Source organism: Oncorhynchus gorbuscha, linkage group LG12 (genome assembly GCF_021184085.1).
Source record: "Oncorhynchus gorbuscha isolate QuinsamMale2020 ecotype Even-year linkage group LG12, OgorEven_v1.0, whole genome shotgun sequence".
Taxonomy (NCBI): Eukaryota; Metazoa; Chordata; class Actinopteri; order Salmoniformes; family Salmonidae; genus Oncorhynchus; species Oncorhynchus gorbuscha.
In genome coordinates this window covers 61,651,094-61,678,166 of record NC_060184.1, presented here as the reverse complement: position 1 = coordinate 61,678,166, position 27,073 = coordinate 61,651,094, and the positions used below count along the sequence as shown (strand labels likewise).

General features: G+C 42.6%; 1 protein-coding gene across 11 annotated transcripts in view; it reads right to left on the bottom strand.

Annotated features, from left to right (window-relative positions):
• Positions 1-27,073, bottom strand: part of ntng1a (netrin g1a) — a 290,272-nt gene that overhangs the window by 73,878 nt on the left and 189,321 nt on the right. For 5 of the 11 annotated variants that reach the window (XM_046292522.1, XM_046292524.1, XM_046292525.1 and 2 more), the window contains 2 exons: positions 23,310-23,444; positions 22,503-22,568 (listed from right to left, as the gene is read on the bottom strand). The exons of 5 other annotated variants lie outside the window; for them this stretch is intronic. In XM_046292522.1, the coding sequence (XP_046148478.1) occupies positions 22,503-22,568; positions 23,310-23,444 (201 nt within the window). The remainder of the gene's footprint in view (positions 1-22,502; positions 22,569-23,309; positions 23,445-27,073) is intronic. One more of the 11 variants, XM_046292526.1, reaches the window with a different exon arrangement.

Genomic DNA, 27,073 nt, shown 5'->3' with positions numbered 1-27,073 from the left:
GAACAGGTAAACTATAACTGAAGAGACAGTCGAGGACGAAGACGGAAACTATAACTGAAGAGACAGCCAATGAGGAAAAGGTCAAATAAAACTGAAGAGACAGTCGAGGAGAAAGTTCAACTAAAACTGAAGAGACAGTCGAGGGGATTAGATAAACTAAAACTGAAGAGACAGTCGAGGAGGAAGAGGTAAACTAAAAGTGAAGAGACAGTCGAGGAGGAACAGGTAAACTATAACTGAAGAGATAGTCGAGGACGAAGACGGAAACTATAACTGAAGAGACAGCCAACGAGGAAAAGGTCAAATAAAACTGAAGAGACAGTCGAGGAGAAAGTTCAACTAAAACTGAAGAGACAGTCGAGGACGAAGACGGAAACTATAACTGAAGAGACAGTCGAGGACGAAGACGGAAAATATAACTGAAGAGACAGTCGAGAAGGAAGAGGTAAACTACAACTGAAGAGAAGGTCGAGGAGGAAGAGGTAAACTACAACTGAAGAGACAGTCGAGGTGGAAGAGGTAAACTAAAACTGAAGAGACAGTCCAGGAGGAAGAGGTAAACTATAACTGAAGAGACAGTCGAGGAGGAACGTGTCAACTAAAAATGAAGAGACAGTCGAGGAGAAACAGGTCAACTAAAACTGAAGAGACAGTCGAGGAGGAAGAGGTAAACTATAACTGAAGAGACAGTCGAGGAGGAAGAGGTAAACTATAACCGAAGAGACAGTCGAGGGGAATAGATAAACTAAAACTGAAGAGACAGTCGAGGAGGAACGGGTCAACTAAAACTGAAGAGACACTCGAGGAGAAACAGGTCAACTAAAACTGAAGAGACAGTCGAGGAGGAAGAGGTAAACTATAACTGAAGAGACAGTCGAGGAGGAACGGGTCAACTAAAACTGAAGAGACAGTCGAGGGGATTAGATAAACTAAAACTGAAGAGACAGTCAAGGAGAAACAGGTCAACTAAAACTGAAGAGACAGTCGAGGAGGAAGAGGTAAACTAAAAGTGAAGAGATAGTCGAGGAGGAACAGGTAAACTATAACTGAAGAGACAGTCGAGGACGAAGACGGAAACTATAACTGAAGAGACAGTCAACGAGGAAAAGGTCAAATAAAACTGAAGAGACAGTCGAGGAGAAAGTTCAACTAAAACTGAAGAGACAGTCGAGGACAAAGACGGAAACTATAACTGAAGAGACAGTCGAGGACGAAGACGGAAACTATAACTGAAGAGACAGTCGAGAAGGAAGAGGTAAACTACAACTGAAGAGAAGGTCGAGGAGGAAGAGGTAAACTACAACTGAAGAGACAGTCGAGGTGGAAGAGGTAAACTAAAACTGAAGAGACAGTCCAGGAGGAAGAGGTAAACTATAACTGAAGAGACAGTCGAGGAGGAACGTGTCAACTAAAACTGAAGAGACAGTCGAGGAGAAACAGGTCAACTAAAACTGAAGAGACAGTCGAGGAGGAAGAGGTAAACTATAACTGAAGAGACAGTCGAGGAGGAAGAGGTAAACTATAACCGAAGAGACAGTCGAGGGGAATAGATAAACTAAAACTGAAGAGACAGTCGAGGAGGAACGGGTCAACTAAAACTGAAGAGACACTCGAGGAGAAACAGGTCAACTAAAACTGAAGAGACAGTCGAGGAGGAAGAGGTAAACTATAACTGAAGAGACAGTCGAGGAGGAACGGGTCAACTAAAACTGAAGAGACAGTCGAGGGGATTAGATAAACTAAAAGTGAAGAGACAGTCGAGGAGGAACAGGTAAACTATAACTGAAGAGACAGTCGAGGACGAAGACGGAAACTATAACTGAAGAGACAGTCAACGAGGAAAAGGTCAAATAAAACTGAAGAGACAGTCGAGGGAGAACAGGTAAACTATAACTGAAGAGACAGTCGAGAAGGAAGAGGTAAACTATAACTGAAGAGAAAGTCGAGGGGAATAGATCAACTAAAACTGAAGAGACAGTCGAGGAGGAAGAGGTAAACTATAACTGAAGAAACAGTCGAAGGGGAATAGATTAACTAAAAGTGAAGAGACAGTCGAGGAGGAAGAGGTAAACTATAACTGAAGAGACAGTCGAGGTGGAAGAGGTAAACTAAAACTGAAGAGACAGTCGAGGAGGAACAGGTAAACTAGAACTGAAGAGACAGTCGAGGAGAAAGGTCAACTAAAACTGAAGAGACAGTCGAGGACGAAGACGGAAACTATAACTGAAGAGACAGTCGAGAAGGAAGAGGTAAACTACAACTGAAGAGACAGTCGAGGAAGAACAGGTCAACTATAACTGAAGAGACAGTCGAGGACGAAGACGGAAACTATAACTGAAGAGACAGTCGAGAAGGAAGAGGTAAACTCCAACTGAAGAGACAGTCGAGGAGGAAGAGGTAAACAATAACTGAAGAGATAGTCGAGGTGGAAGAGGTAAACTAAATCTGAAGAGACAGTCGAGGAGGAACAGGTAAACTATAACTAAAGAGATAGTCGAGGAGAAAGGTCAACTAACACTGAAGAGACAGTCAAGGACGAAGATGGAAACTATAACTGAAGAGACAGTCGAAGAGGAAGAGGTAAACTGAAACTGAAGAGACAGTCGAGGAGGAAGAGGTCAACTATAACTGAAGAGACAGTCGAGGGGAATAGATAAACTAAAACTGAAGAGACAGTCAAGGAGAAACAGGTCAACTAAAACTGAAGAGACAGTCGAGGAAGAACAGGTCAACTATAACTGAAGAAACAGTCGAAGGGGAATAGATTAACTAAAACTGAAGAGACAGCCGAGGAGGAACAGGTAAACTATAACTGAAGAGACAGTCGAGAAGGAAGAGGTAAACTACAACTGAAGAGACAGTCGAGGAGGAAGAGGTAAACTATAACTGAAGAGACAGTCGAGGTGGAAGAGGTAAACTATAACTGAAGAGACAGTCGAGGACGAAGAAGGAAACTATAACTGAAGAGACAGTGGAGGTGGAAGAGGTAACCTAAAACTGAAGAGATTGTCGAGGAGGAACAGGTAAACTAAAACTGAAGAGACAGTCGAGGAGGAAGAGATAAACTATAACTGAAGAGACAGTCGAGGAGGAAGTGGTAAACTAAAACTGAAGAGACAGTCGAGGAGGAACAGGTAAACTATAAATGAAGAGACAGTCGAGGTGGAAGAGGTAAACTAAAACTGAAGAGACAGTCGAGGAGGAACAGGTAAACTATAACTGAAGAGACAGTCGAGGAGAAAGGTCAACTAAAACTGAAGAGACAGTCGAGGACGAAGACGGAAACTATAACTGAAGAGACAGTCGAGAAGGAAGAGGTAAACTACAACTGAAGAGACAGTCGAGGAAGAACAGGTCAACTATAACTGAAGAGACAGTCAAGGACGAAGATGGAAACTATAACTGAAGAGACAGTCGAAGAGGAAGAGGTAAACTTAAACTGAAGAGACAGTCGAGGAGGAAGAGGTCAACTATAACTGAAGAGACAGTCGAGGAGAAAGTTCAACTAAAACTGAAGAGACAGTCGAGGACGAAGACGGAAACTATAACTGAAGAGACAGTCGAGGAGGAACAGGTAAACTAGAACTGAAGAGACAGTCGAGGAGAAAGGTCAACTAAAACTGAAGAGACAGTCGAGGACGAAGACGGAAACTATAACTGAAGAGACAGTCGAGAAGGAAGAGGTAAACTACAACTGAAGAGACAGTCGAGGAAGAACAGGTCAACTATAACTGAAGAGACAGTCGAGGACGAAGACGGAAACTATAACTGAAGAGACAGTCGAGAAGGAAGAGGTAAACTCCAACTGAAGAGACAGTCGAGGAGGAAGAGGTAAACAATAACTGAAGAGATAGTCGAGGTGGAAGAGGTAAACTAAATCTGAAGAGACAGTCGAGGAGGAACAGGTAAACTATAACTAAAGAGATAGTCGAGGAGAAAGGTCAACTAACACTGAAGAGACAGTCAAGGACGAAGATGGAAACTATAACTGAAGAGACAGTCGAAGAGGAAGAGGTAAACTGAAACTGAAGAGACAGTCGAGGAGGAAGAGGTCAACTATAACTGAAGAGACAGTCGAGGGGAATAGATAAACTAAAACTGAAGAGACAGTCAAGGAGAAACAGGTCAACTAAAACTGAAGAGACAGTCGAGGAAGAACAGGTCAACTATAACTGAAGAAACAGTCGAAGGGGAATAGATTAACTAAAACTGAAGAGACAGCCGAGGAGGAACAGGTAAACTATAACTGAAGAGACAGTCGAGAAGGAAGAGGTAAACTACAACTGAAGAGACAGTCGAGGAGGAAGAGGTAAACTATAACTGAAGAGACAGTCGAGGTGGAAGAGGTAAACTATAACTGAAGAGACAGTCGAGGACGAAGAAGGAAACTATAACTGAAGAGACAGTGGAGGTGGAAGAGGTAACCTAAAACTGAAGAGATTGTCGAGGAGGAACAGGTAAACTAAAACTGAAGAGACAGTCGAGGAGGAAGAGATAAACTATAACTGAAGAGACAGTCGAGGAGGAAGTGGTAAACTAAAACTGAAGAGACAGTCGAGGAGGAACAGGTAAACTATAAATGAAGAGACAGTCGAGGTGGAAGAGGTAAACTAAAACTGAAGAGACAGTCGAGGAGGAACAGGTAAACTATAACTGAAGAGACAGTCGAGGAGAAAGGTCAACTAAAACTGAAGAGACAGTCGAGGACGAAGACGGAAACTATAACTGAAGAGACAGTCGAGAAGGAAGAGGTAAACTACAACTGAAGAGACAGTCGAGGAAGAACAGGTCAACTATAACTGAAGAGACAGTCAAGGACGAAGATGGAAACTATAACTGAAGAGACAGTCGAAGAGGAAGAGGTAAACTTAAACTGAAGAGACAGTCGAGGAGGAAGAGGTCAACTATAACTGAAGAGACAGTCGAGGAGAAAGTTCAACTAAAACTGAAGAGACAGTCGAGGACGAAGACGGAAACTATAACTGAAGAGACAGTCGAGAAGGAAGAGGTAAACTACAACTGAAGAGACAGTCGAGGAGGAAGAGGTCAACTATAACTGAAGAGACAGTCGAGGTGGAAGAGATAAAGTAAAACTGAAGAGACAGTCGAGGAGGAAGAGGTAAACTATAACTGAAGAGACAGTCGAGGAGGAAGTGGTAAACTAAAACTGAAGAGACAGTTGACGAGGAACAGGTAAACTAAAAGTGAAGAGACAGTCGAGGAGGAACAGGTAAACTACAACTGAAGAGACAGTCGAGGAGGAGGAGGTAAACTATAACTGAAGAGAAAGTCGAGGGGAATAGATCAACTAAAACTGAAGAGACAATCGAGGAGGAAGAGGTAAACTATAACTGAAGAAACAGTCGAGGACGAAGATGTAAACTAAAACTGAAGAGACAGTCGAGGAGGAAGAGGTAAACTATAACTGAAGAGACAGTCGAGGAGGAAGAGGTAAACTAAAACTGAAGAGTCAGTCGAGGAGGAACAGGTAATCTAAAACTGAAGAAACAGTCGAAGGGGAATAGATAAACTAAAACTGAAGAGATAGTCAAGGAGGAAGAGGTAAACTATAACTGAAGAAACAGTCGAAGGGGAATAGATTAACTAAAACTGAAGAGACAGTCGAGGGAGAACAGGTAAACTATAACTGAAGAGACAGTCGAGAAGGAAGAGGTAAACTATAACTGAAGAGAAAGTCGAGGGGAATAGATCAACTAAAACTGAAGAGACAGTCGAGGAGGAAGAGGTAAACTATAACTGAAGAAACAGTCGAAGGGGAATAGATTAACTAAAACTGAAGAGACAGTCGAGGAGGAAGAGGTAAACTATAACTGAAGAGACAGTCGAGGAGAAAGGTCAACTAAAACTGAAGAGACAGTCGAGGACGAAGACGGAAACTATAACTGAAGAGACAGTCGAGAAGGAAGAGGTAAACTACAACTGAAGAGACAGTCGAGGAAGAACAGGTCAACTATAACTGAAGAGACAGTCGAGGACGAAGACGGAAACTATAACTGAAGAGACAGTCGAGAAGGAAGAGGTAAACTCCAACTGAAGAGACAGTCGAGGAGGAAGAGGTAAACAATAACTGAAGAGATAGTCGAGGTGGAAGAGGTAAACTAAATCTGAAGAGACAGTCGAGGAGGAACAGGTAAACTATAACTAAAGAGACAGTCGAGGAGAAAGGTCAACTAACACTGAAGAGACAGTCAAGGACGAAGATGGAAACTATAACTGAAGAGACAGTCGAAGAGGAAGAGTAAACTGAAACTGAAGAGACAGTCGAGGAGGAAGAGGTCAACTATAACTGAAGAGACAGTCGAGGGGAATAGATAAACTAAAACTGAAGAGACAGTCAAGGAGAAACAGGTCAACTAAAACTGAAGAGACAGTCGAGGAAGAACAGGTCAACTATAACTGAAGAAACAGAAGGGGAATAGATTAACTAAAACTGAAGAGACAGTCGAGGAGGAACAGGTAAACTATAACTGAAGAGACAGTCGAGAAGGAAGAGGTAAACTACAACTGAAGAGACAGTCGAGGAGGAAGAGGTAAACTATAACTGAAGAGACAGTCGAGGTGGAAGAGGTAAACTAAAACTGAAGAGACAGTCGAGGAGGAACAGGTAAACTATAACAGAAGAGACAGTGGAGGTGGAAGAGGTAAACTAAAACTGAAGAGACAGTCGAGGAGGAACAGGTAAACTATAACTGAAGAGACAGTCGAGGAGGAAGAGGTAAACTATAACTGAAGAGACAGTCGAGGACGAAGAAGGAAACTATAACTGAAGAGACAGTCGAGAAGGAAGAGGTAAACTACAACTGAAGAGACAGTCGAGGGGAATAGATAAACTAAAACTGAAGATACAGTCGAGGAGGAAGAGATAAACTATAACTGAAGAGACAGTCGAGGAGGAAGAGGTAAACTAAAACTGAAGAGACAGTCGAGGAGGAACAGGTAAACTATAACTGAAGAGACAGTCGAGGTGGAAGAGGTAAACTAGAACTGAAGAGACAGTCGAGGAGAAAGGTCAACTAAAACTGAAGAGGCAGTCGAGGACGAAGACGGAAACTATAACTGAAGAGACAGTCGAGAAGGAAGAGGTAAACTACAACTGAAGAGACAGTCGAGGAGGAAGTGGTAAACTAAAACTGAAGAGACAGTCGAGGAGGAACAGGTAAACTATAACTGAAGAGACAGTCGAGGAGGAACAGGTAAACTAGAACTGAAGAGACAGTCGAGGAGAAAGGTCAACTAAAACTGAAGAGACAGTCGAGGACGAAGACGGAAACTATAACTGAAGAGACAGTCGAGAAGGAAGAGGTAAACTACAACTGAAGAGACAGTCGAGGAAGAACAGGTCAACTATAACTGAAGAGACAGTCGAGGACGAAGACGGAAACTATAACTGAAGAGACAGTCGAGAAGGAAGAGGTAAACTCCAACTGAAGAGACAGTCGAGGAGGAAGAGGTAAACAATAACTGAAGAGATAGTCGAGGTGGAAGAGGTAAACTAAATCTGAAGAGACAGTCGAGGAGGAACAGGTAAACTATAACTAAAGAGACAGTCGAGGAGAAAGGTCAACTAACACTGAAGAGACAGTCAAGGACGAAGATGGAAACTATAACTGAAGAGACAGTCGAAGAGGAAGAGGTAAACTGAAACTGAAGAGACAGTCGAGGAGGAAGAGGTCAACTATAACTGAAGAGACAGTCGAGGGGAATAGATAAACTAAAACTGAAGAGACAGTCAAGGAGAAACAGGTCAACTAAAACTGAAGAGACAGTCGAGGAAGAACAGGTCAACTATAACTGAAGAAACAGTCGAAGGGGAATAGATTAACTAAAACTGAAGAGACAGCCGAGGAGGAACAGGTAAACTATAACTGAAGAGACAGTCGAGAAGGAAGAGGTAAACTACAACTGAAGAGACAGTCGAGGAGGAAGAGGTAAACTATAACTGAAGAGACAGTCTAGGTGGAAGAGGTAAACTAAAACTGAAGAGACAGTCGAGGAGGAACAGGTAAACTATAACAGAAGAGACAGTGGAGGTGGAAGAGGTAAACTAAAACTGAAGAGATTGTCGAGGAGGAACAGGTAAACTATAACTGAAGAGATAGTCGAGGAGGAAGAGGTAAACTATAACTGAAGAGACAGTCGAACGAAGAAGGAAACTATAACTGAAGAGACAGTCGAGAAGGAAGAGGTAAACTACAACTGAAGAGACAGTCGAGGGGAATAGATAAACTAAAACTGAAGAGACAGTCGAGGAGGAAGAGATAAACTATAACTGAAGAGACAGTCGAGGAGGAAGTGGTAAACTAAAACTGAAGAGACAGTCGAGGAGGAACAGGTAAACTATAACTGAAGAGACAGTCGAGGTGGAAGAGGTAAACTAAAACTGAAGAGACAGTCGAGGAGGAACAGGTAAACTATAACTGAAGAGACAGTCGAGGAGAAAGGTCAACTAAAACTGAAGAGACAGTCGAGGACGAAGACGGAAACTATAACTGAAGAGACAGTCGAGAAGGAAGAGGTAAACTACAACTGAAGAGACAGTCGAGGAAGAACAGGTCAACTATAACTGAAGAGACAGTCGAGGACGAAGACGGAAACTATAACTGAAGAGACAGTCGAGAAGGAAGAGGTAAACTCCAACTGAAGAGACAGTCGAGGAGGAAGAGGTAAACAATAACTGAAGAGATAGTCGAGGTGGAAGAGGTAAACTAAATCTGAAGAGACAGTCGAGGAGGAACAGGTAAACTATAACTAAAGAGACAGTCGAGGAGAAAGGTCAACTAACACTGAAGAGACAGTCAAGGACGAAGATGGAAACTATAACTGAAGAGACAGTCGAAGAGGAAGAGGTAAACTGAAACTGAAGAGACAGTCGAGGAGGAAGAGGTCAACTATAACTGAAGAGACAGTCGAGGGGAATAGATCAACTAAAACTGAAGAGACAGTCAAGGAGAAACAGGTCAACTAAAACTGAAGAGACAGTCGAGGAAGAATAGGTCAACTATAACTGAAGAGACAGTCGAGGAGGAAGAGGTCAACTAAAACTGAAGACACAGTCGAGGAAGAACAGGTCAACTATAACTGAAGAGACAGTCGAGGACGAAGATGTAAACTAAAACTGAAGAGACAGTCGAGGAGGAAGAGGTAAACTATAACTGAAGAGACAGTCGAGGAGGAACAGGTAATCTAAAACTGAAGAAACAGTCGAAGGGGAATAGATAAACTAAAACTGAAGAGACAGTCGAGGAGAAACAGGTCAAGTAAAACTGAAGAGACAGTCGAGAAGGAAGAGGTAAACTACAACTGAAGAGACAGTCGAGGAGGAAGAGGTAAACTATAACTGAAGAAACAGTCGAAGGGGAATAGATTAACTAAAACTGAAGAGAGTCGAGAAGGAAGAGGTAAACTACAACTGAAGAGACAGTCGAGGAGGAAGAGGTAAACTATAACTGAAGAGACAGTCGAGGAGGAAGAGGTAAACTGAAATTGAAGAGACAGTCGAGGAGGAAGAGGTAAACTATAACTGAAGAAACAGTCGAGAGGGAATAGATAAACTAAAACTGAAGAGACAGTCAAGGAGAAACAGGACAACTAAAACTGAAGAGACAGTCGAGGAAGAACAGGTCAACTATAACTGAAGAGACAGTCGAGGACGAAGATGTAAACTAAAACTGAAGAGACAGTCGAGGAGGAAGAGGTAAACTATAACTGAAGAGACAGTGAAGGAACAGGTAATCAAAAACTGAAGAAACAGTCGAGGGGAATAGATCAACTAAAACTGAAGAGATAGTCGAGGAGGAAGAGGTAAACTATAACTGAAGAAACAGTCGAAGGGGAATAGATTAACTAAAACTGAAGAGACAGTCGAGGAGGAACAGGTAATCTAAAACTGAAGAAACAGTCGAAGGGGAATAGATAAACTAAAACTGAAGAGACAGTCGAGAAGGAAGAGGTAAACTATAACTGAAGAAACTGTCGAAGGGGAATAGATTAACTATAACTGAAGAGACAGTCGAGAAGGAAGAGGTAAACTCCAACTGAAGAGACAGTCGAGGAGGAAGAGGTAAACAATAACTGAAGAGATAGTCGAGGTGGAAGAGGTAAACTAAATCTGAAGAGACAGTCGAGGAGGAACAGGTAAACTATAACTAAAGAGACAGTCGAGGAGAAAGGTCAACTAACACTGAAGATGGAAACTATAACTGAAGAGACAGTCGAAGAGGAAGAGGTAAACTGAAACTGAAGAGACAGTCGAGGAGGAACAGGTAAACTAGAACTGAAGAGACAGTCGAGGAGAAAGGTCAACTAAAACTGAAGAGACAGTCGAGGACGAAGACGGAAACTATAACTGAAGAGACAGTCGAGAAGGAAGAGGTAAACTACAACTGAAGAGACAGTCGAGGAAGAACAGGTCAACTATAACTGAAGAGACAGTCGAGGACGAAGACGGAAACTATAACTGAAGAGACAGTCGAGAAGGAAGAGGTAAACTCCAACTGAAGAGACAGTCGAGGAGGAAGAGGTAAACAATAACTGAAGAGATAGTCGAGGTGGAAGAGGTAAACTAAATCTGAAGAGACAGTCGAGGAGGAACAGGTAAACTATAACTAAAGAGACAGTCGAGGAGAAAGGTCAACTAACACTGAAGAGACAGTCAAGGAAGAATAGGTCAACTATAACTGAAGAAACAGTCGAAGGGGAATAGATTAACTAAAACTGAAGAGACAGCCGAGGAGGAACAGGTAAACTATAACTGAAGAGACAGTCGAGAAGGAAGAGGTAAACTACAACTGAAGAGACAGTCGAGGAGGAAGAGGTAAACTATAACTGAAGAGACAGTCTAGGTGGAAGAGGTAAACTAAAACTGAAGAGACAGTCGAGGAGGAACAGGTAAACTATAACAGAAGAGACAGTGGAGGTGGAAGAGGTAAACTAAAACTGAAGAGATTGTCGAGGAGGAACAGGTAAACTATAACTGAAGAGATAGTCGAGGAGGAAGAGGTAAACTATAACTGAAGAGACAGTCGAGGACGAAGAAGGAAACTATAACTGAAGAGACAGTCGAGAAGGAAGAGGTAAACTACAACTGAAGAGACAGTCGAGGGGAATAGATAAACTAAAACTGAAGAGACAGTCGAGGAGGAAGAGATAAACTATAACTGAAGAGACAGTCGAGGAGGAAGTGGTAAACTAAAACTGAAGAGACAGTCGAGGAGGAACAGGTAAACTATAACTGAAGAGACAGTCGAGGTGGAAGAGGTAAACTAAAACTGAAGAGACAGTCGAGGAGGAACAGGTAAACTATAACTGAAGAGACAGTCGAGGAGAAAGGTCAACTAAAACTGAAGAGACAGTCGAGGACGAAGACGGAAACTATAACTGAAGAGACAGTCGAGAAGGAAGAGGTAAACTACAACTGAAGAGACAGTCGAGGAAGAACAGGTCAACTATAACTGAAGAGACAGTCGAGGACGAAGACGGAAACTATAACTGAAGAGACAGTCGAGAAGGAAGAGGTAAACTCCAACTGAAGAGACAGTCGAGGAGGAAGAGGTAAACAATAACTGAAGAGATAGTCGAGGTGGAAGAGGTAAACTAAATCTGAAGAGACAGTCGAGGAGGAACAGGTAAACTATAACTAAAGAGACAGTCGAGGAGAAAGGTCAACTAACACTGAAGAGACAGTCAAGACGAAGATGGAAACTATAACTGAAGAGACAGTCGAAGAGGAAGAGGTAAACTGAAACTGAAGAGACAGTCGAGGAGGAAGAGGTCAACTATAACTGAAGAGACAGTCGAGGGGAATAGATCAACTAAAACTGAAGAGACAGTCAAGGAGAAACAGGTCAACTAAAACTGAAGAGACAGTCGAGGAAGAATAGGTCAACTATAACTGAAGAGACAGTCGAGGAGGAAGAGGTCAACTAAAACTGAAGACACAGTCGAGGAAGAACAGGTCAACTATAACTGAAGAGACAGTCGAGGACGAAGATGTAAACTAAAACTGAAGAGACAGTCGAGGAGGAAGAGGTAAACTATAACTGAAGAGGAACAGTCGAGGAGGAACAGGTAATCTAAAACTGAAGAAACAGTCGAAGGGGAATAGATAAACTAAAACTGAAGAGACAGTCGAGGAGAAACAGGTCAAGTAAAACTGAAGAGACAGTCGAGAAGGAAGAGGTAAACTACAACTGAAGAGACAGTCGAGGAGGAAGAGGTAAACTATAACTGAAGAAACAGTCGAAGGGGAATAGATTAACTAAAACTGAAGAGAGTCGAGAAGGAAGAGGTAAACTATAACTGAAGAAACTGTCGAAGGGGAATAGATTAACTATAACTGAAGAGACAGTCGAGAAGGAAGAGGTAAACTCCAACTGAAGAGACAGTCGAGGAGGAAGAGGTAAACAATAACTGAAGAGATAGTCGAGGTGGAAGAGGTAAACTAAATCTGAAGAGACAGTCGAGGAGGAACAGGTAAACTATAACTAAAGAGACAGTCGAGGAGAAAGGTCAACTAACACTGAAGAGACAGTCAAGGACGAAGATGGAAACTATAACTGAAGAGACAGTCGAAGAGGAAGAGGTAAACTGAAACTGAAGAGACAGTCGAGGAGGAACAGGTAAACTAGAACTGAAGAGACAGTCGAGGAGAAAGGTCAACTAAAACTGAAGAGACAGTCGAAGAAGACGGAAACTATAACTGAAGAGACAGTCGAGAAGGAAGAGGTAAACTACAACTGAAGAGACAGTCGAGGAAGAACAGGTCAACTATAACTGAAGAGACAGTCGAGGACGAAGACGGAAACTATAACTGAAGAGACAGTCGAGAAGGAAGAGGTAAACTCCAACTGAAGAGACAGTCGAGGAGGAAGAGGTAAACAATAACTGAAGAGATAGTCGAGGTGGAAGAGGTAAACTAAATCTGAAGAGACAGTCGAGGAGGAACAGGTAAACTATAACTAAAGAGACAGTCGAGGAGAAAGGTCAACTAACACTGAAGAGACAGTCAAGGACGAAGATGGAAACTATAACTGAAGAGACAGTCGAAGAGGAAGAGGTAAACTGAAACTGAAGAGACAGTCGAGGAGGAAGAGGTCAACTATAACTGAAGAGACAGTCGAGGGGAATAGATAAACTAAAACTGAAGAGACAGTCAAGGAGAAACAGGTCAACTAAAACTGAAGAGACAGTCGAGGAAGAACAGGTCAACTATAACTGAAGAAACAGTCGAAGGGGAATAGATTAACTAAAACTGAAGAGACAGCCGAGGAGGAACAGGTAAACTATAACTGAAGAGACAGTCGAGAAGGAAGAGGTAAACTACAACTGAAGAGACAGTCGAGGAGGAAGAGGTAAACTATAACTGAAGAGACAGTCTAGGTGGAAGAGGTAAACTAAAACTGAAGAGACAGTCGAGGAGGAACAGGTAAACTATAACAGAAGAGACAGTGGAGGTGGAAGAGGTAAACTAAAACTGAAGAGATTGTCGAGGAGGAACAGGTAAACTATAACTGAAGAGATAGTCGAGGAGGAAGAGGTAAACTATAACTGAAGAGACAGTCGAGGACGAAGAAGGAAACTATAACTGAAGAGACAGTCGAGAAGGAAGAGGTAAACTACAACTGAAGAGACAGTCGAGGGGAATAGATAAACTAAAACTGAAGAGACAGTCGAGGAGGAAGAGATAAACTATAACTGAAGAGACAGTCGAGGAGGAAGTGGTAAACTAAAACTGAAGAGACAGTCGAGGAGGAACAGGTAAACTATAACTGAAGAGACAGTCGAGGTGGAAGAGGTAAACTAAAACTGAAGAGACAGTCGAGGAGGAACAGGTAAACTATAACTGAAGAGACAGTCGAGGAGAAAGGTCAACTAAAACTGAAGAGACAGTCGAGGACGAAGACGGAAACTATAACTGAAGAGACAGTCGAGAAGGAAGAGGTAAACTACAACTGAAGAGACAGTCGAGGAAGAACAGGTCAACTATAACTGAAGAGACAGTCGAGGACGAAGACGGAAACTATAACTGAAGAGACAGTCGAGAAGGAAGAGGTAAACTCCAACTGAAGAGACAGTCGAGGAGGAAGAGGTAAACAATAACTGAAGAGATAGTCGAGGTGGAAGAGGTAAACTAAATCTGAAGAGACAGTCGAGGAGGAACAGGTAAACTATAACTAAAGAGACAGTCGAGGAGAAAGGTCAACTAACACTGAAGAGACAGTCAAGGACGAAGATGGAAACTATAACTGAAGAGACAGTCGAAGAGGAAGAGGTAAACTGAAACTGAAGAGACAGTCGAGGAGGAAGAGGTCAACTATAACTGAAGAGACAGTCGAGGGGAATAGATCAACTAAAACTGAAGAGACAGTCAAGGAGAAACAGGTCAACTAAAACTGAAGAGACAGTCGAGGAAGAATAGGTCAACTATAACTGAAGAGACAGTCGAGGAGGAAGAGGTCAACTAAAACTGAAGACACAGTCGAGGAAGAACAGGTCAACTATAACTGAAAAGACAGTCGAGGACGAAGATGTAAACTAAAACTGAAGAGACAGTCGAGGAGGAAGAGGTAAACTATAACTGAAGAGACAGTCGAGGAGGAACAGGTAATCTAAAACTGAAGAAACAGTCGAAGGGGAATAGATAAACTAAAACTGAAGAGACAGTCGAGGAGAAACAGGTCAAGTAAAACTGAAGAGACAGTCGAGAAGGAAGAGGTAAACTACAACTGAAGAGACAGTCGAGGAGGAAGAGGTAAACTATAACTGAAGAAACAGTCGAAGGGGAATAGATTAACTAAAACTGAAGAGAGTCGAGAAGGAAGAGGTAAACTACAACTGAAGAGACAGTCGAGGAGGAAGAGGTAAACTGAAATTGAAGAGACAGTCGAGGAGGAAGAGGTAAACTGTAACTGAAGAAACAGTCGAGAGGGAATAGATAAACTAAAACTGAAGAGACAGTCAAGGAGAAACAGGACAACTAAAACTGAAGAGACAGTCGAGGAAGAACAGGTCAACTATAACTGAAGAGACAGTCGAGGACGAAGATGTAAACTAAAACTGAAGAGACAGTCGAGGAGGAAGAGGTAAACTATAACTGAAGAGACAGTCGAGGAGGAACAGGTAATCAAAAACTGAAGAAACAGTCGAAGGGGAATAGATCAACTAAAACTGAAGAGATAGTCGAGGAGGAAGAGGTAAACTATAACTGAAGAAACAGTCGAAGGGGAATAGATTAACTAAAACTGAAGAGACAGTCGAGGAGGAACAGGTAATCTAAAACTGAAGAAACAGTCGAAGGGGAATAGATAAACTAAAACTGAAGAGACAGTCGAGAAGGAAGAGGTAAACTATAACTGAAGAAAGTAACTGAAGAGACAGTCGAGAAGGAAGAGGTAAACTCCAACTGAAGAGACAGTCGAGGAGGAAGAGGTAAACAATAACTGAAGAGATAGTCGAGGTGGAAGAGGTAAACTAAATCTGAAGAGACAGTCGAGGAGGAACAGGTAAACTATAACTAAAGAGACAGTCGAGGAGAAAGGTCAACTAACACAGAAGAGACAGTCAAGGACGAAGATGGAAACTATAACTGAAGAGACAGTCGAAGAGGAAGAGGTAAACTGAAACTGAAGAGACAGTCGAGGAGGAACAGGTAAACTAGAACTGAAGAGACAGTCGAGGAGAAAGGTCAACTAAAACTGAAGAGACAGTCGAGGACGAAGACGGAAACTATAACTGAAGAGACAGTCGAGAAGGAAGAGGTAAACTACAACTGAAGAGACAGTCGAGGAAGAACAGGTCAACTATAACTGAAGAGACAGTCGAGGACGAAGACGGAAACTATAACTGAAGAGACAGTCGAGAAGGAAGAGGTAAACTCCAACTGAAGAGACAGTCGAGGAGGAAGAGGTAAACAATAACTGAAGAGATAGTCGAGGTGGAAGAGGTAAACTAAATCTGAAAGACAGTCGAGGAGGAACAGGTAAACTATAACTAAAGAGACAGTCGAGGAGAAAGGTCAACTAACACTGAAGAGACAGTCAAGGACGAAGATGGAAACTATAACTGAAGAGACAGTCGAAGAGGAAGAGGTAAACTGAAACTGAAGAGACAGTCGAGGAGGAACAGGTCAACTATAACTGAAGAGACAGTCGAGGGAATAGATAAACTAAAACTGAAGAGACAGTCAAGGAGAACAGGTCAACTAAAACTGAAGAGACAGTCGAGGAAGAATAGGTCAACTATATCTGAAGAAAACAGGTAAACTAAAACTGAAGAGACAGTCGAGGAGGAACAGGTAAACTATAACTGAAGAGACAGTCGAGGACAACTGAAGAGACAGTCGAGGAGGAAGAGGTAAACTATAACTGAAGAGACAGTCGAGGTGGAAGAGGTAAACTAAAACTGAAGAGACAGTCGAGGAGGAACAGGTAAACTATAACAGAAGAGACAGTGGAGGTGGAAGAGGTAAACTAAAACTGAAGAGATTGTTGAGGAGGAACAGGTAAACTATAACTGAAGAGATAGTCGAGGAGGAAGAGGTAAACTATAACTGAAGAGACAGTCGAGGACGAAGAAGGAAACTATAACTGAAGAGACAGTCGAGAAGGAAGAGGTAAACTACAACTGAAGAGACAGTCGAGGGGAATAGATAAACTAAAACTGAAGAGACAGTCGAGGAGGAAGAGATAAACTATAACTGAAGAGACAGTCGAGGAGAAAGGTCAACTAAAACTGAAGAGACAGTCGAGGAGGAACAGGTAAACTATAACTGAAGAGACAGTCGAGGTGGAAGAGGTAAACTAAAACTGAAGAGACAGTCGAGGAGGAACAGGTAAACTATAACTGAAGAGACAGTCGAGGAGAAAGGTCAACTAAAACTGAAGAGACAGTCGAGGACGAAGACGGAAACTATAACTGAAGAGACAGTCGAGAAGGAAGAGGTAAACTACAACTGAAGAGACAGTCGAGGAAGAACAGGTCAACTATAACTGAAGAGACAGTCGAGGACGAAGACGGAAACTATAACTGAAGAGACAGTCGAGAAGGAAGAGGTAAACTCCAACTGAAGAGACAGTCGAGGAGGAAGAGGTAAACAATAACTGAAGAGACAGTCGAGGAGAAAGGTCAACTAACACTGAAGAGACAGTCAAGGACGAAGATGGAAACTATAACTGAAGAGACAGTCGAAGAGGAAGAGGTAAACTGAAACTGAAGAGACAGTCGAGGAGGAAGAGGTCAACTATAACTGAAGAGACAGTCGAGGGGAATAGATCAACTAAAACTGAAGAGACAGTCAAGGAGAAACAGGTCAACTAAAACTGAAGAGACAGTCGAGGAAGAATAAACTATAACTGAAGAGACAGTCGAGGAGGAAGAGGTCAACTAAAACTGAAGACACAAGGAAGAACAGGTCAACTATAACTGAAGAGACAGTCGAGGACGAAGATGTAAACTAAAACTGAAGAGACAGTCGAGGAGGAAGAGGTAAACTATAACTGAAGAGACAGTCGAGGAGGAACAGGTAATCTAAAACTGAAGAAACAGTCGAAGGGGAATAGATAAACTAAAACTGAAGAGACAGTCGAGGAGAAACAGGTCAAGTAAAACTGAAGAGACAGTCGAGAAGGAAGAGGTAAACTACAACTGAAGAGACAGTCGAGGAGGAAGAGGTAAACTATAACTGAAGAAACAGTCGAAGGGGAATAGATTAACTAAAACTGAAGAGAGTCGAGAAGGAAGAGGTAAACTACAACTGAAGAGACAGTCGAGGAGGAAGAGGTAAACTATAACCGAAGAGACAGTCGAGGAGGAAGAGGTAAACTGAAATTGAAGAGACAGTCGAGGAGGAAGAGGTAAACTATAACTGAAGAAACAGTCGAGAGGGAATAGATAAACTAAAACTGAAGAGACAGTCAAGGAGAAACAGGACAACTAAAACTGAAGAGACAGTCGAGGAAGAACAGGTCAACTATAACTGAAGAGACAGTCGAGGACGAAGATGTAAACTAAAACTGAAGAGACAGTCGAGGAGGAAGAGGTAAACTATAACTGAAGAGACAGTCGAGGAGGAACAGGTAATCAAAAACTGAAGAAACAGTCGAAGGGGAATAGATCAACTAAAACTGAAGAGATAGTCGAGGAGGAAGAGGTAAACTATAACTGAAGAAACAGTCGAAGGGGAATAGATTAACTAAAACTGAAGAGACAGTCGAGGAGGAACAGGTAATCTAAAACTGAAGAAACAGTCGAAGGGGAATAGATAAACTAAAACTGAAGAGACAGTCGAGAAGGAAGAGGTAAACTATAACTGAAGAAACTGTCGAAGGGGAATAGATTAACTATAACTGAAGAGACAGTCGAGAAGGAAGAGGTAAACTACAACTGAAGAGACAGTCGAGGAGGAAGAGGTTTAACTATAACTGAAGAGACAGTCGAGGTGGAAGAGGTAAACTAAAACTGAAGAGACAGTCGAGGAGGAACAGGTAAACTATAACAGAAGAGACAGTGGAGGTGGAAGAGGTAAACTAAAACTAAAGAGATAGTCGAGGAGGAACAGGTAAACTATAACTGAAGAGACAGTCGAGGACGAAGACGGAAACTATAACTGAAGAAACTGAAGAGTAAACTAAAACTGAAGATAGTCGAAGAGAAACAGGTAAACTAAAACTGAAGAGACAGTAAACTAAAACTAACAGTGAAGAAGAGGTAAACTATAACTGAAGAAACTGTCGAAGGGGAATAGATTAACTATAACTGAAGAGACAGTCGAGAAGGAAGAGGTAAACTACAACTGAAGAGACAGTCGAGGAGGAAGAGGTTTAACTATAACTGAAGAGACAGTCGAGGTGGAAGAGGTAAACTAAAACTGAAGAGACAGTCGAGGAGGAACAGGTAAACTATAACTGAAGAGACAGTCGAGGAGGAAGAGGTTTAACTATAACTGAAGAGACAGTCGAGGTGGAAGAGGTAAACTAAAACTGAAGAGACAAGGAGGAACAGTAACAGAAGAGACAGTGGAGGTGGAAGAGGTAAACTAAAACTAAAGAGATAGTCGAGGAGGAACAGGTAAACTATAACTGAAGAGACAGTCGAGGAGGAAGAGGTTTAACTATAACTGAAGAGACAGTCGAGGTGGAAGAGGTAAACTAAAACTGAAGAGACAGTCGAGGAGGAACAGGTAAACTATAACAGAAGAGACAGTGGAGGTGGAAGAGGTAAACTAAAACTAAAGAGATAGTCGAGGAGGAACAGGTAAACTATAACTGAAGAGACAGTCGAGGAGGAAGAGGTTTAACTATAACTGAAGAGACAGTCGAGGTGGAAGAGGTAAACTAAAACTGAAGAGACAGTCGAGGAGGAACAGGTAAACTATAACTGAAGAGACAGTGGAGGTGGAAGAGGTAAACTAAAACTAAAGAGATAGTCGAGGAGGAACAGGTAAACTATAACTGAAGAGACAGTCGAGGACGAAGACGGAAACTATAACTGAAGAAACAGTCGAGAAGGAAGAGGTAAACTAAAACTGAAGATACTGTCGAAGAGAAACAGGTAAACTAAAACTGAAGAGACAGTCGAGGAGGAAGAGGTCAACTAAAACTGAGGAGACAGTCGAGAAGGAAGAGGTAAACTATAACTGAAGAGACAGTCGAGGAGAAACAGGTCAACTAAAACTGAAGAGACAGTCGACGAGGTACAGGTAAACTAAAACTGAAGAGACAGTCGAGGAGGAACAAGTAAACAATAATTGGGATGGGGTGGATGCAATCAACACACACTGTTCCTCCCAATCTCTCACGTTTACCATTCCCTGAGAGTAAACAGACCCTGCGCAGAGAATAAACAGAGATTTATAGGGTTTACTTTTGATATGAGGGATAATATTTAGAGAAGGAAACCAATGAGCTAGGTGTGCCTCTGAAGGAACGGGCTCTATTTGGCCAGAGATTAGAGTTTTAATTGCATGCTCCAGTCTGCATACAGATTGAGACTGTCCTATTCATGTACAATTGAGTGATATCTGAGGAGAGCCAGGTATAGACCTACATTGGGTAATGTTGGTAAGACTACATTATAATGGGTAATGTAGTTAGATAATGATCTACATCAAGCTTTTACGGCATTTAAATTGTATAGCTATGTTAAACATACTCAACAAAGTGTACCCCTACTGCATAGTTACTTTACCCCTATTTACAGTACCAGTCAAAAGTTTGGACACACCAACTAATTTTTTACTATGTTCTACATTGTAGAATCATAGAGAAGACATCAAAACTATGAAATAACACATATGGAATCATGTTGTAACCAAAAAAGTGTTAAACAAATCAAAATATATTTGAGATTTTAGATTCTTCAAAGTAGCCACCCGTTGCCTTGATAACAGCTTTGCACACTCTTGGCATTCTCTCCAGCTTTTCCAACAGTCTAGAAGGAGTTCCCACATATGCTGAGCACTTGTTGGCTGCTTTTCCTTCACTCTGCAGTCCAACTCATCCCAAAACATCTCAATTGGGTGATTGTGAAGGCCAGGTCATCTGATGCAGCACTCTATCACCTGGACGTGTGTTTTTGGTCATTGTCCTGTTGAAAAACAAACGATAGTCCCACTAAGCACAAACCAGATGGGATGGCGTTTCGTGCAGAATCCTGTGGTAGCCATGCTGGTAAAATGCGCATTGAATTCTAAATAAATCACGATAGCGTCACTAGCAAAGCGTCTCACAAAGACATGCGGTTGGAACCAAATATCTCAAATTTGGACATGTCAGACCAATGGACAGATTTCCACTGGTTTAATGTCCATTGCTCGTGTTTCTTGGCCCAAACAAGTCTCTTCTTCTTATTGGTGTCCTTTAGTAGTGGTTTCTTTGCAGCAATTCGACCATGACGGCCTGATTCGCGCAGTTTCCTCTGAACAGTTGATGTTGAGATGTGTCTGTTACTTGAACTCTGTAAAGCATTTATTTGGGTTGCAATCTGAGGTGCAGTTAACTCTAATTATTTTATCCTCTGCAGCAGAGGTAACTCCGGGTCTTCCTTTCCTGTGGCGGTCCCCAGTTTCATCACCTGTTCATTGAAATGCGTTCCAGGTGACTACCTCATGAAGCTGGTTGAGAGAATGCCAAGAGTGTGCAAACTGTCATCAATACAAAGGGTGGCTACTTTGAAGAATCTCAAATATAAAATGTATTTGATTTGTTTAACACTTCTTTGGTTACTACATGATTCCATGTGTGTTATTTCATAGTTTTGATGTCTTCACTTTAATTCTACAATGTAGAAAATAAAGAAAAAGTACAAATAAACAAAAACCCTGGAATGAGTAGGCGTGTCCAAACCTGGCTGGTATTGTACATGTACAAATTACCTAGACAAACTGTACCCCCCCACACATTGACTCTGTACCGGTATCCCCTGTACATAGCCTCGTTATTGTTATTTTATTGCGTTACTTTTTATTTTATACTTTACTTTCGTTTATTTAGTAAATATTTTCTTAACTCTATTTCTTGAATTGCGTTGTTGGTTAAGGGCTTGTAAGTAAGAATTTCACAGTAAGGTCTACACCTGTTGTATTCGGCGCATGTGAGAAATAAAAATGTATTTGATTTTGATATAACAATTATACATCTCTCCATTGTTTGTTCATTGCCATGCATGACTGCTCATGTACAGCGTCAAAGACAGTTATGAGATATTTCTTCACACTAGCTGTGCATAATTATTGTGCGTAGGCCTAAACCAGTGATGTGTGTCTAACTTGCGTGCTTTATTGAGTAGGGACAAAGAGCATTCTCACTAAGACAATTCTCAGCAATGTAATGCAAGTAATACATGTACTCTACCAAAGTTGCTTGTCCATATCTCCCCGTCTCTTCCTCTCGCTCTGTTAATTCCTCTTCTCCATTCCATGCCGACCCGCGCTCAAACCTCCCGTCATGCATGTGTGAACGTGGAGTCATGATGGTGCGAATGCTGCCAGTCACTCTAATAAACTGTATTCATTAACAGTCTGTCTCCACGTGCATCCATGTGTACACAGAATACATCAGTCTAATCCACTCTGACCTTAGAGTGCATCTTCTACTTATCCCTCTCCTTTCATCCATTTACACATGGATTGAACCTCACATTTGATATTCAATTCAAGTGGATAACAATTTGGATCCGTTTAACAATGGAATAATACACGCATCACAGTTGTACATAGCCAAAGCGCCTGTGTTAATTCAATTCAAATAGTGTTAAATTAAACACTCAAAAAGTGTCTGCCCCAGATGAAGTTAGCTGCTGTGGTTTCCCTGCTCAATAAGCATGAAGACTGAGTTTTGCTCTGGGCAACAAAGGATAGAAGATATGTGGTACAGCGCCTAGCAAGCGCTGTTGAAAAGGTATTCTGTTGCTTATGGTGAAAAAGATCTGCACCAAGCTGGAAGCCATCCACAGGCGAGCAGTGATCTGGCCAATTACTGTCAACTCACCATCTTGAGGACGTTCCAGGTCAGGAGTTGAACCGACCAGTGAGAGGTTGCCCTGGCTGATGACGCCTGTGGATCAGCAATCCCACATCGATTGTATCAGGTACTCTATATTAGTAGAATAGTACAGTAGACTGACCTGTTCAATGCCTTCCCTACTTTTGCCTCTAAATAGAAACTATTGGGACAACATACTGGAATTTGAGCGATAAACAGCATTTTGAACAGTGCAAAAGCTCACCTCTGGCATTGGCCATCATCATCTGGACATGAGCATTAAACAGACAGTTATGGCGGAGAGAGGGAAAGGGCTGCTCAAACAGCTCCCCAGCCAGTCAATATTAGCTCAGCTGTTGTACGTTTCAGCTCTTTGACGCCACTGAATGACTACATACGAAGCATCCAAAATGCAAAGCGTGGTTCCCTGACGGACTCAGCGACATCTACCAGTAGAAGCTGAGAGAAAATGGTTTAAGTCTAAATCGCTGCATTTATAGCCTTACAAACTTGAGTCTTAAATCATTGAAAAATGGCTAATTTCTGGTTAGTCAACGTTAGTCAGGGTTAAATCCATAGGCCTACTCCCCGCAAGAGTGGGGACATTCAAAGCTGCACATGCCTGCATAACCAAGCAGTGGCAGCGAAAAAGTAGAAAGTAGAGAATAAGATAAGATGGTACGGGGGAGAAAAAGGGAGAGAGATAGAAGGAGAGATAGAATAGATTGAGGTAGAGATACAGTAGAGAGATAGCGAGAGGTACACGTCGGGGTTCGGGCAAAGTTACAAGAGTAGGGGTATGGTTCTACTTACATTTGCAGCCATTGTCCCACAAATATCCCGGCAGACAATCTCGACACTTAGCCCCTGTAGTTCCCTCCTTACATTTACAAAATCCTGTGCCATTACAGCGAACACTGTCTGAGCCATAGGGATTACAACTACAGTCTGTAGAAACAAGACACACAAACACACACATGCTGGAAAACAAGGTGGTGCTTTGGCTTCTTACAGCAGCTACAACCTTTTACCGCCACAGGCAGGCTCATTGAGAAACATTTCTAAGCCACATATTACTTAGCTATCACTTACAGAAGAAATGCTACCATTTCAAAAGTAATGAGGTGAAATGAAGATAAAGAGTGATTGAATGAAATGAGACATTAAGCACTGTATGGATCATTTGAGGTGATTCATTATTTTCTAGAACATTTTATGCATTTTAACAAGTCACATTTACATATAGTGAAATAAGCAAAACCTTATTTGCCTAAATATGGTAGCCATGTTAGAAAAATGACACATTTTCCGACATGAAAGTTAGAGGGAAACATGACAACAGAGGAGGTGAGACAGAGACAGTGGAGACATACGAAGAGATGTCATAGGAATTACATGAGAAATGGACAAGACAGGATTTACATAGCTTGGACTTGTCCAGTATGATTCAGCGAATGTTTGAAATGTGACGAAAGTGGGACGGTAACATTGAAATGGGCATTGTTGTACTGTAATATATGTTGTCTCCAGACTCTTCAAGTCATTCCAAAACTAAACAAATTCCAATTAGTAATTTGGCCCACACTTAGATTTCATGGGAAACTGATTAACTACAGGGCAAATACGTTTATTGTAAACTGCTTATTTGACTAATACTATAAGTGGATATTGTCTGGGTAGAATAATGTGTGAACAAAACAACCACACTAAAAAAAGCCAAATCTTTACCATTATCAACAGTCAACATCCAAATCCCGCTTGTGAATATAGAAGCTTTAGAGGGCTCTCATCTTTCCCATCTGTATGGTAACCTTATAGCTCTGCAGCATTTGTAAGATATATATGACTACTGGTTTGGCTGTGACAACGCGTCTATTGACGTGCTATGAAGGGTAAGGGTAAAGGTTTATACACAGGGCAAGACCTCACTGACTCTGGGTCCGTCCGAAATGGCACTATATTCGGCGTGACATTAAAAGTAGTGCACTATATAGGAATAGGGTGCCATTTGAGACGCACCCTATAAAGGCTACTGATGGAATTGCATTGCTATTCCTGGGCAGGGTTGGGCCTAGCACCTCCACAGTGACATATGCAGTAGCTCCCATTGCCGTCATGCTTATCTGTCGTGGTTTACGCGTGGCGTGTGCGAGTTCATTAGACTCTCCTTCAGGCTGGAAGAGACACCTGGATATGGGGTGGATATAATACTTTCAGTTTTCCAGAGCCAGATCAGAACGTCAGAGGGCGAGGGACAACAGATGTTCATTGGGTGCTATGTGCATGTGTAAGGTGCAGAGTCACTACACACTACACAGGCATAGTGCAACGTATGGTAAAACCTCTCTATATAGACCATCTATATATACTTTCATATACTTTTTATAGGGTCCGGTGTTTTGCACAGTCATGTGACATGCCTGGATTCTAACCTTTAATTTAAAGCTTACCCTCGACTGACACCTTTCCTTTTCCCTTCAGATGGTTAAGCACCATCCTCAGACAACTGATTTCATTTTTGGTGGAATTCTTATTTCTGGATAAGGCTTAAAATACAGGATACTGTCACATGACTGCGCAAAACACAGGGACCTACATGTTTAGAACAGATTCCTACGTGTTTCTGGTTATTTGTGAAACATACACTGTTTATACAAAAGTATGTGGACATTCCTTCAAATGAGTGGATTTGGCTACTTCAGCCAGACCATTTGCTGACAGGTTTCTAAAATCGAGCACACCGCCATGCAATCTCCACAGAAAACATTGGCTGTAGAATGGCCTTACTGAAGAGCTCAGTGACTTTCAACATGGCACCATCATAGGATGCCACCTTTCCAACAAGTCAGTTCGTCAAATTTCTGCCCAGCTAGAGTTGACCCGGTCAACTGTAAGTGCTGTTATTGTGAAGTGGATATGTCTAGGAGCAACATTGGCTCAGCTGCAAAGTGGTAGGCCTCAGAAGCTCACAGAACGGGACCGCCGATTGCTGAAGTGCGTAGCGCGTAAAAAAGAGTCTGTCCTCAGTTGCAACACTCACTACCAAGTTCCAAACTGCCTCTGGAAGCAACGTCGGGAGCTAAGCCTAAGATCACCAAGCGCAAAGCCAAGCGTTGGCTGGAGTGGTGTTAAACTCGCTGCCATTGGATTCTGGTACAGTGGAAACACGTTCTCTGGAATGATGAATCATGCTTCACCATCTGGCAGTGTCAAACCCTGATCTGTTTCACCTGTCTTTGTGCTTGTCTCCACTCCCTTCCAGGTGTCACCCATCTTCCCCACTATCCCCAGTGTATTTATTGTCTGTTTGTCTGTTGCCAATTTGGTTTTTCCCACTTGCTCCTGTCTTTTTAAAATTTTCCCGGTTTTGACCATTCTGCCTGCCATGACGCTGAGCCTCCCTGCTGTTCTGTACCTTGTCACACCACACTGGATTATTGACCTCTGCCTGCCCTGACGCTGACCCTCCCTGCTGTTCTGTACCATTGTCACACCACCCTGGATTGTTGACCTCTGCCTGCCCTGACGCTGAGCCTCCCTGCTGTTCTGTACCATTGTCACACCACCCTGGATTGTTGACCTCTGCCTGCCCTGACGCTGAGCCTCCCTGCTGTTCTGTACCATTGTCACACCACCCTGGATTGTTGACCTCTGCCTGCCCTGACGCTGAGCCTCCCTGCTGTTCTGTACCATTGTCACACCACCCTGGATTGTTGACCTCTGCCTACCCTGAGCCTCCCTGCTGTTCTGAGTCACACCTCCCTGCTGTTCTGTACCATTGTCACACCACCCTGGATTGTTGACCTCTGCCTGCCCTGATGCTGAGCCTCCCTGCTGTTCTGTACCATCGTCACACCACCCTGGATTGTTGACCTCTGCCTGCCCTGATGCTGAGCCTCCCTGCTGTTCTGTACCATCGTCACACCACCCTGGATTGTTGACCTCTGCCTGCCCTGAACCCGAGACTGCCTGACATTCTGTACCTTTTGGATTCTGATCTGGATTACAGACCTCTGCCTGCCCTTGACCTGTTGTTTGCCTGCCCCCCTGTTCTAGTAATAAACTTTTGTTACTTCGACACTGTCTGCATCTGGGTCTTCTCCTGAAACGTGATAGGCAGTGGGACGGACTAATCTGAGTTTAGTGGATGCCAGGAGAACGCTACCTATCCCAATGCATAGTGCCGACTGTAATGTTTGGTGGAGGAGGAATAATGGTCTGGGGCTGTTTTTCATGGTTCGGATTAGGCCCCTTAGTTCCAGTGAAGGGAAATCGTAATGCTACAGTATACATGACATTCTAGATGATTCTGTGCTTCCAACTTTGTGGCAACAGTTTGGGGAAGGCCCTTTCCTGTTTCAGCATGACAATGCCCCTGTGCACAACGTGAGGTGCATACAGAAATGGTTTGTCGAGATCGGTGTGGAAGAACTTGACTTGCCTGCACGGTCCTGACCTCAACCCCATCGATCACCTTTGGGATGAATAGGATCGTCGATTGCGAGCCAGGTCTAATCACCCGACATCAGTGCCCGACCTCACTAATGCTCTTGTGGCTGAATGGAAGCAAGTCTCCG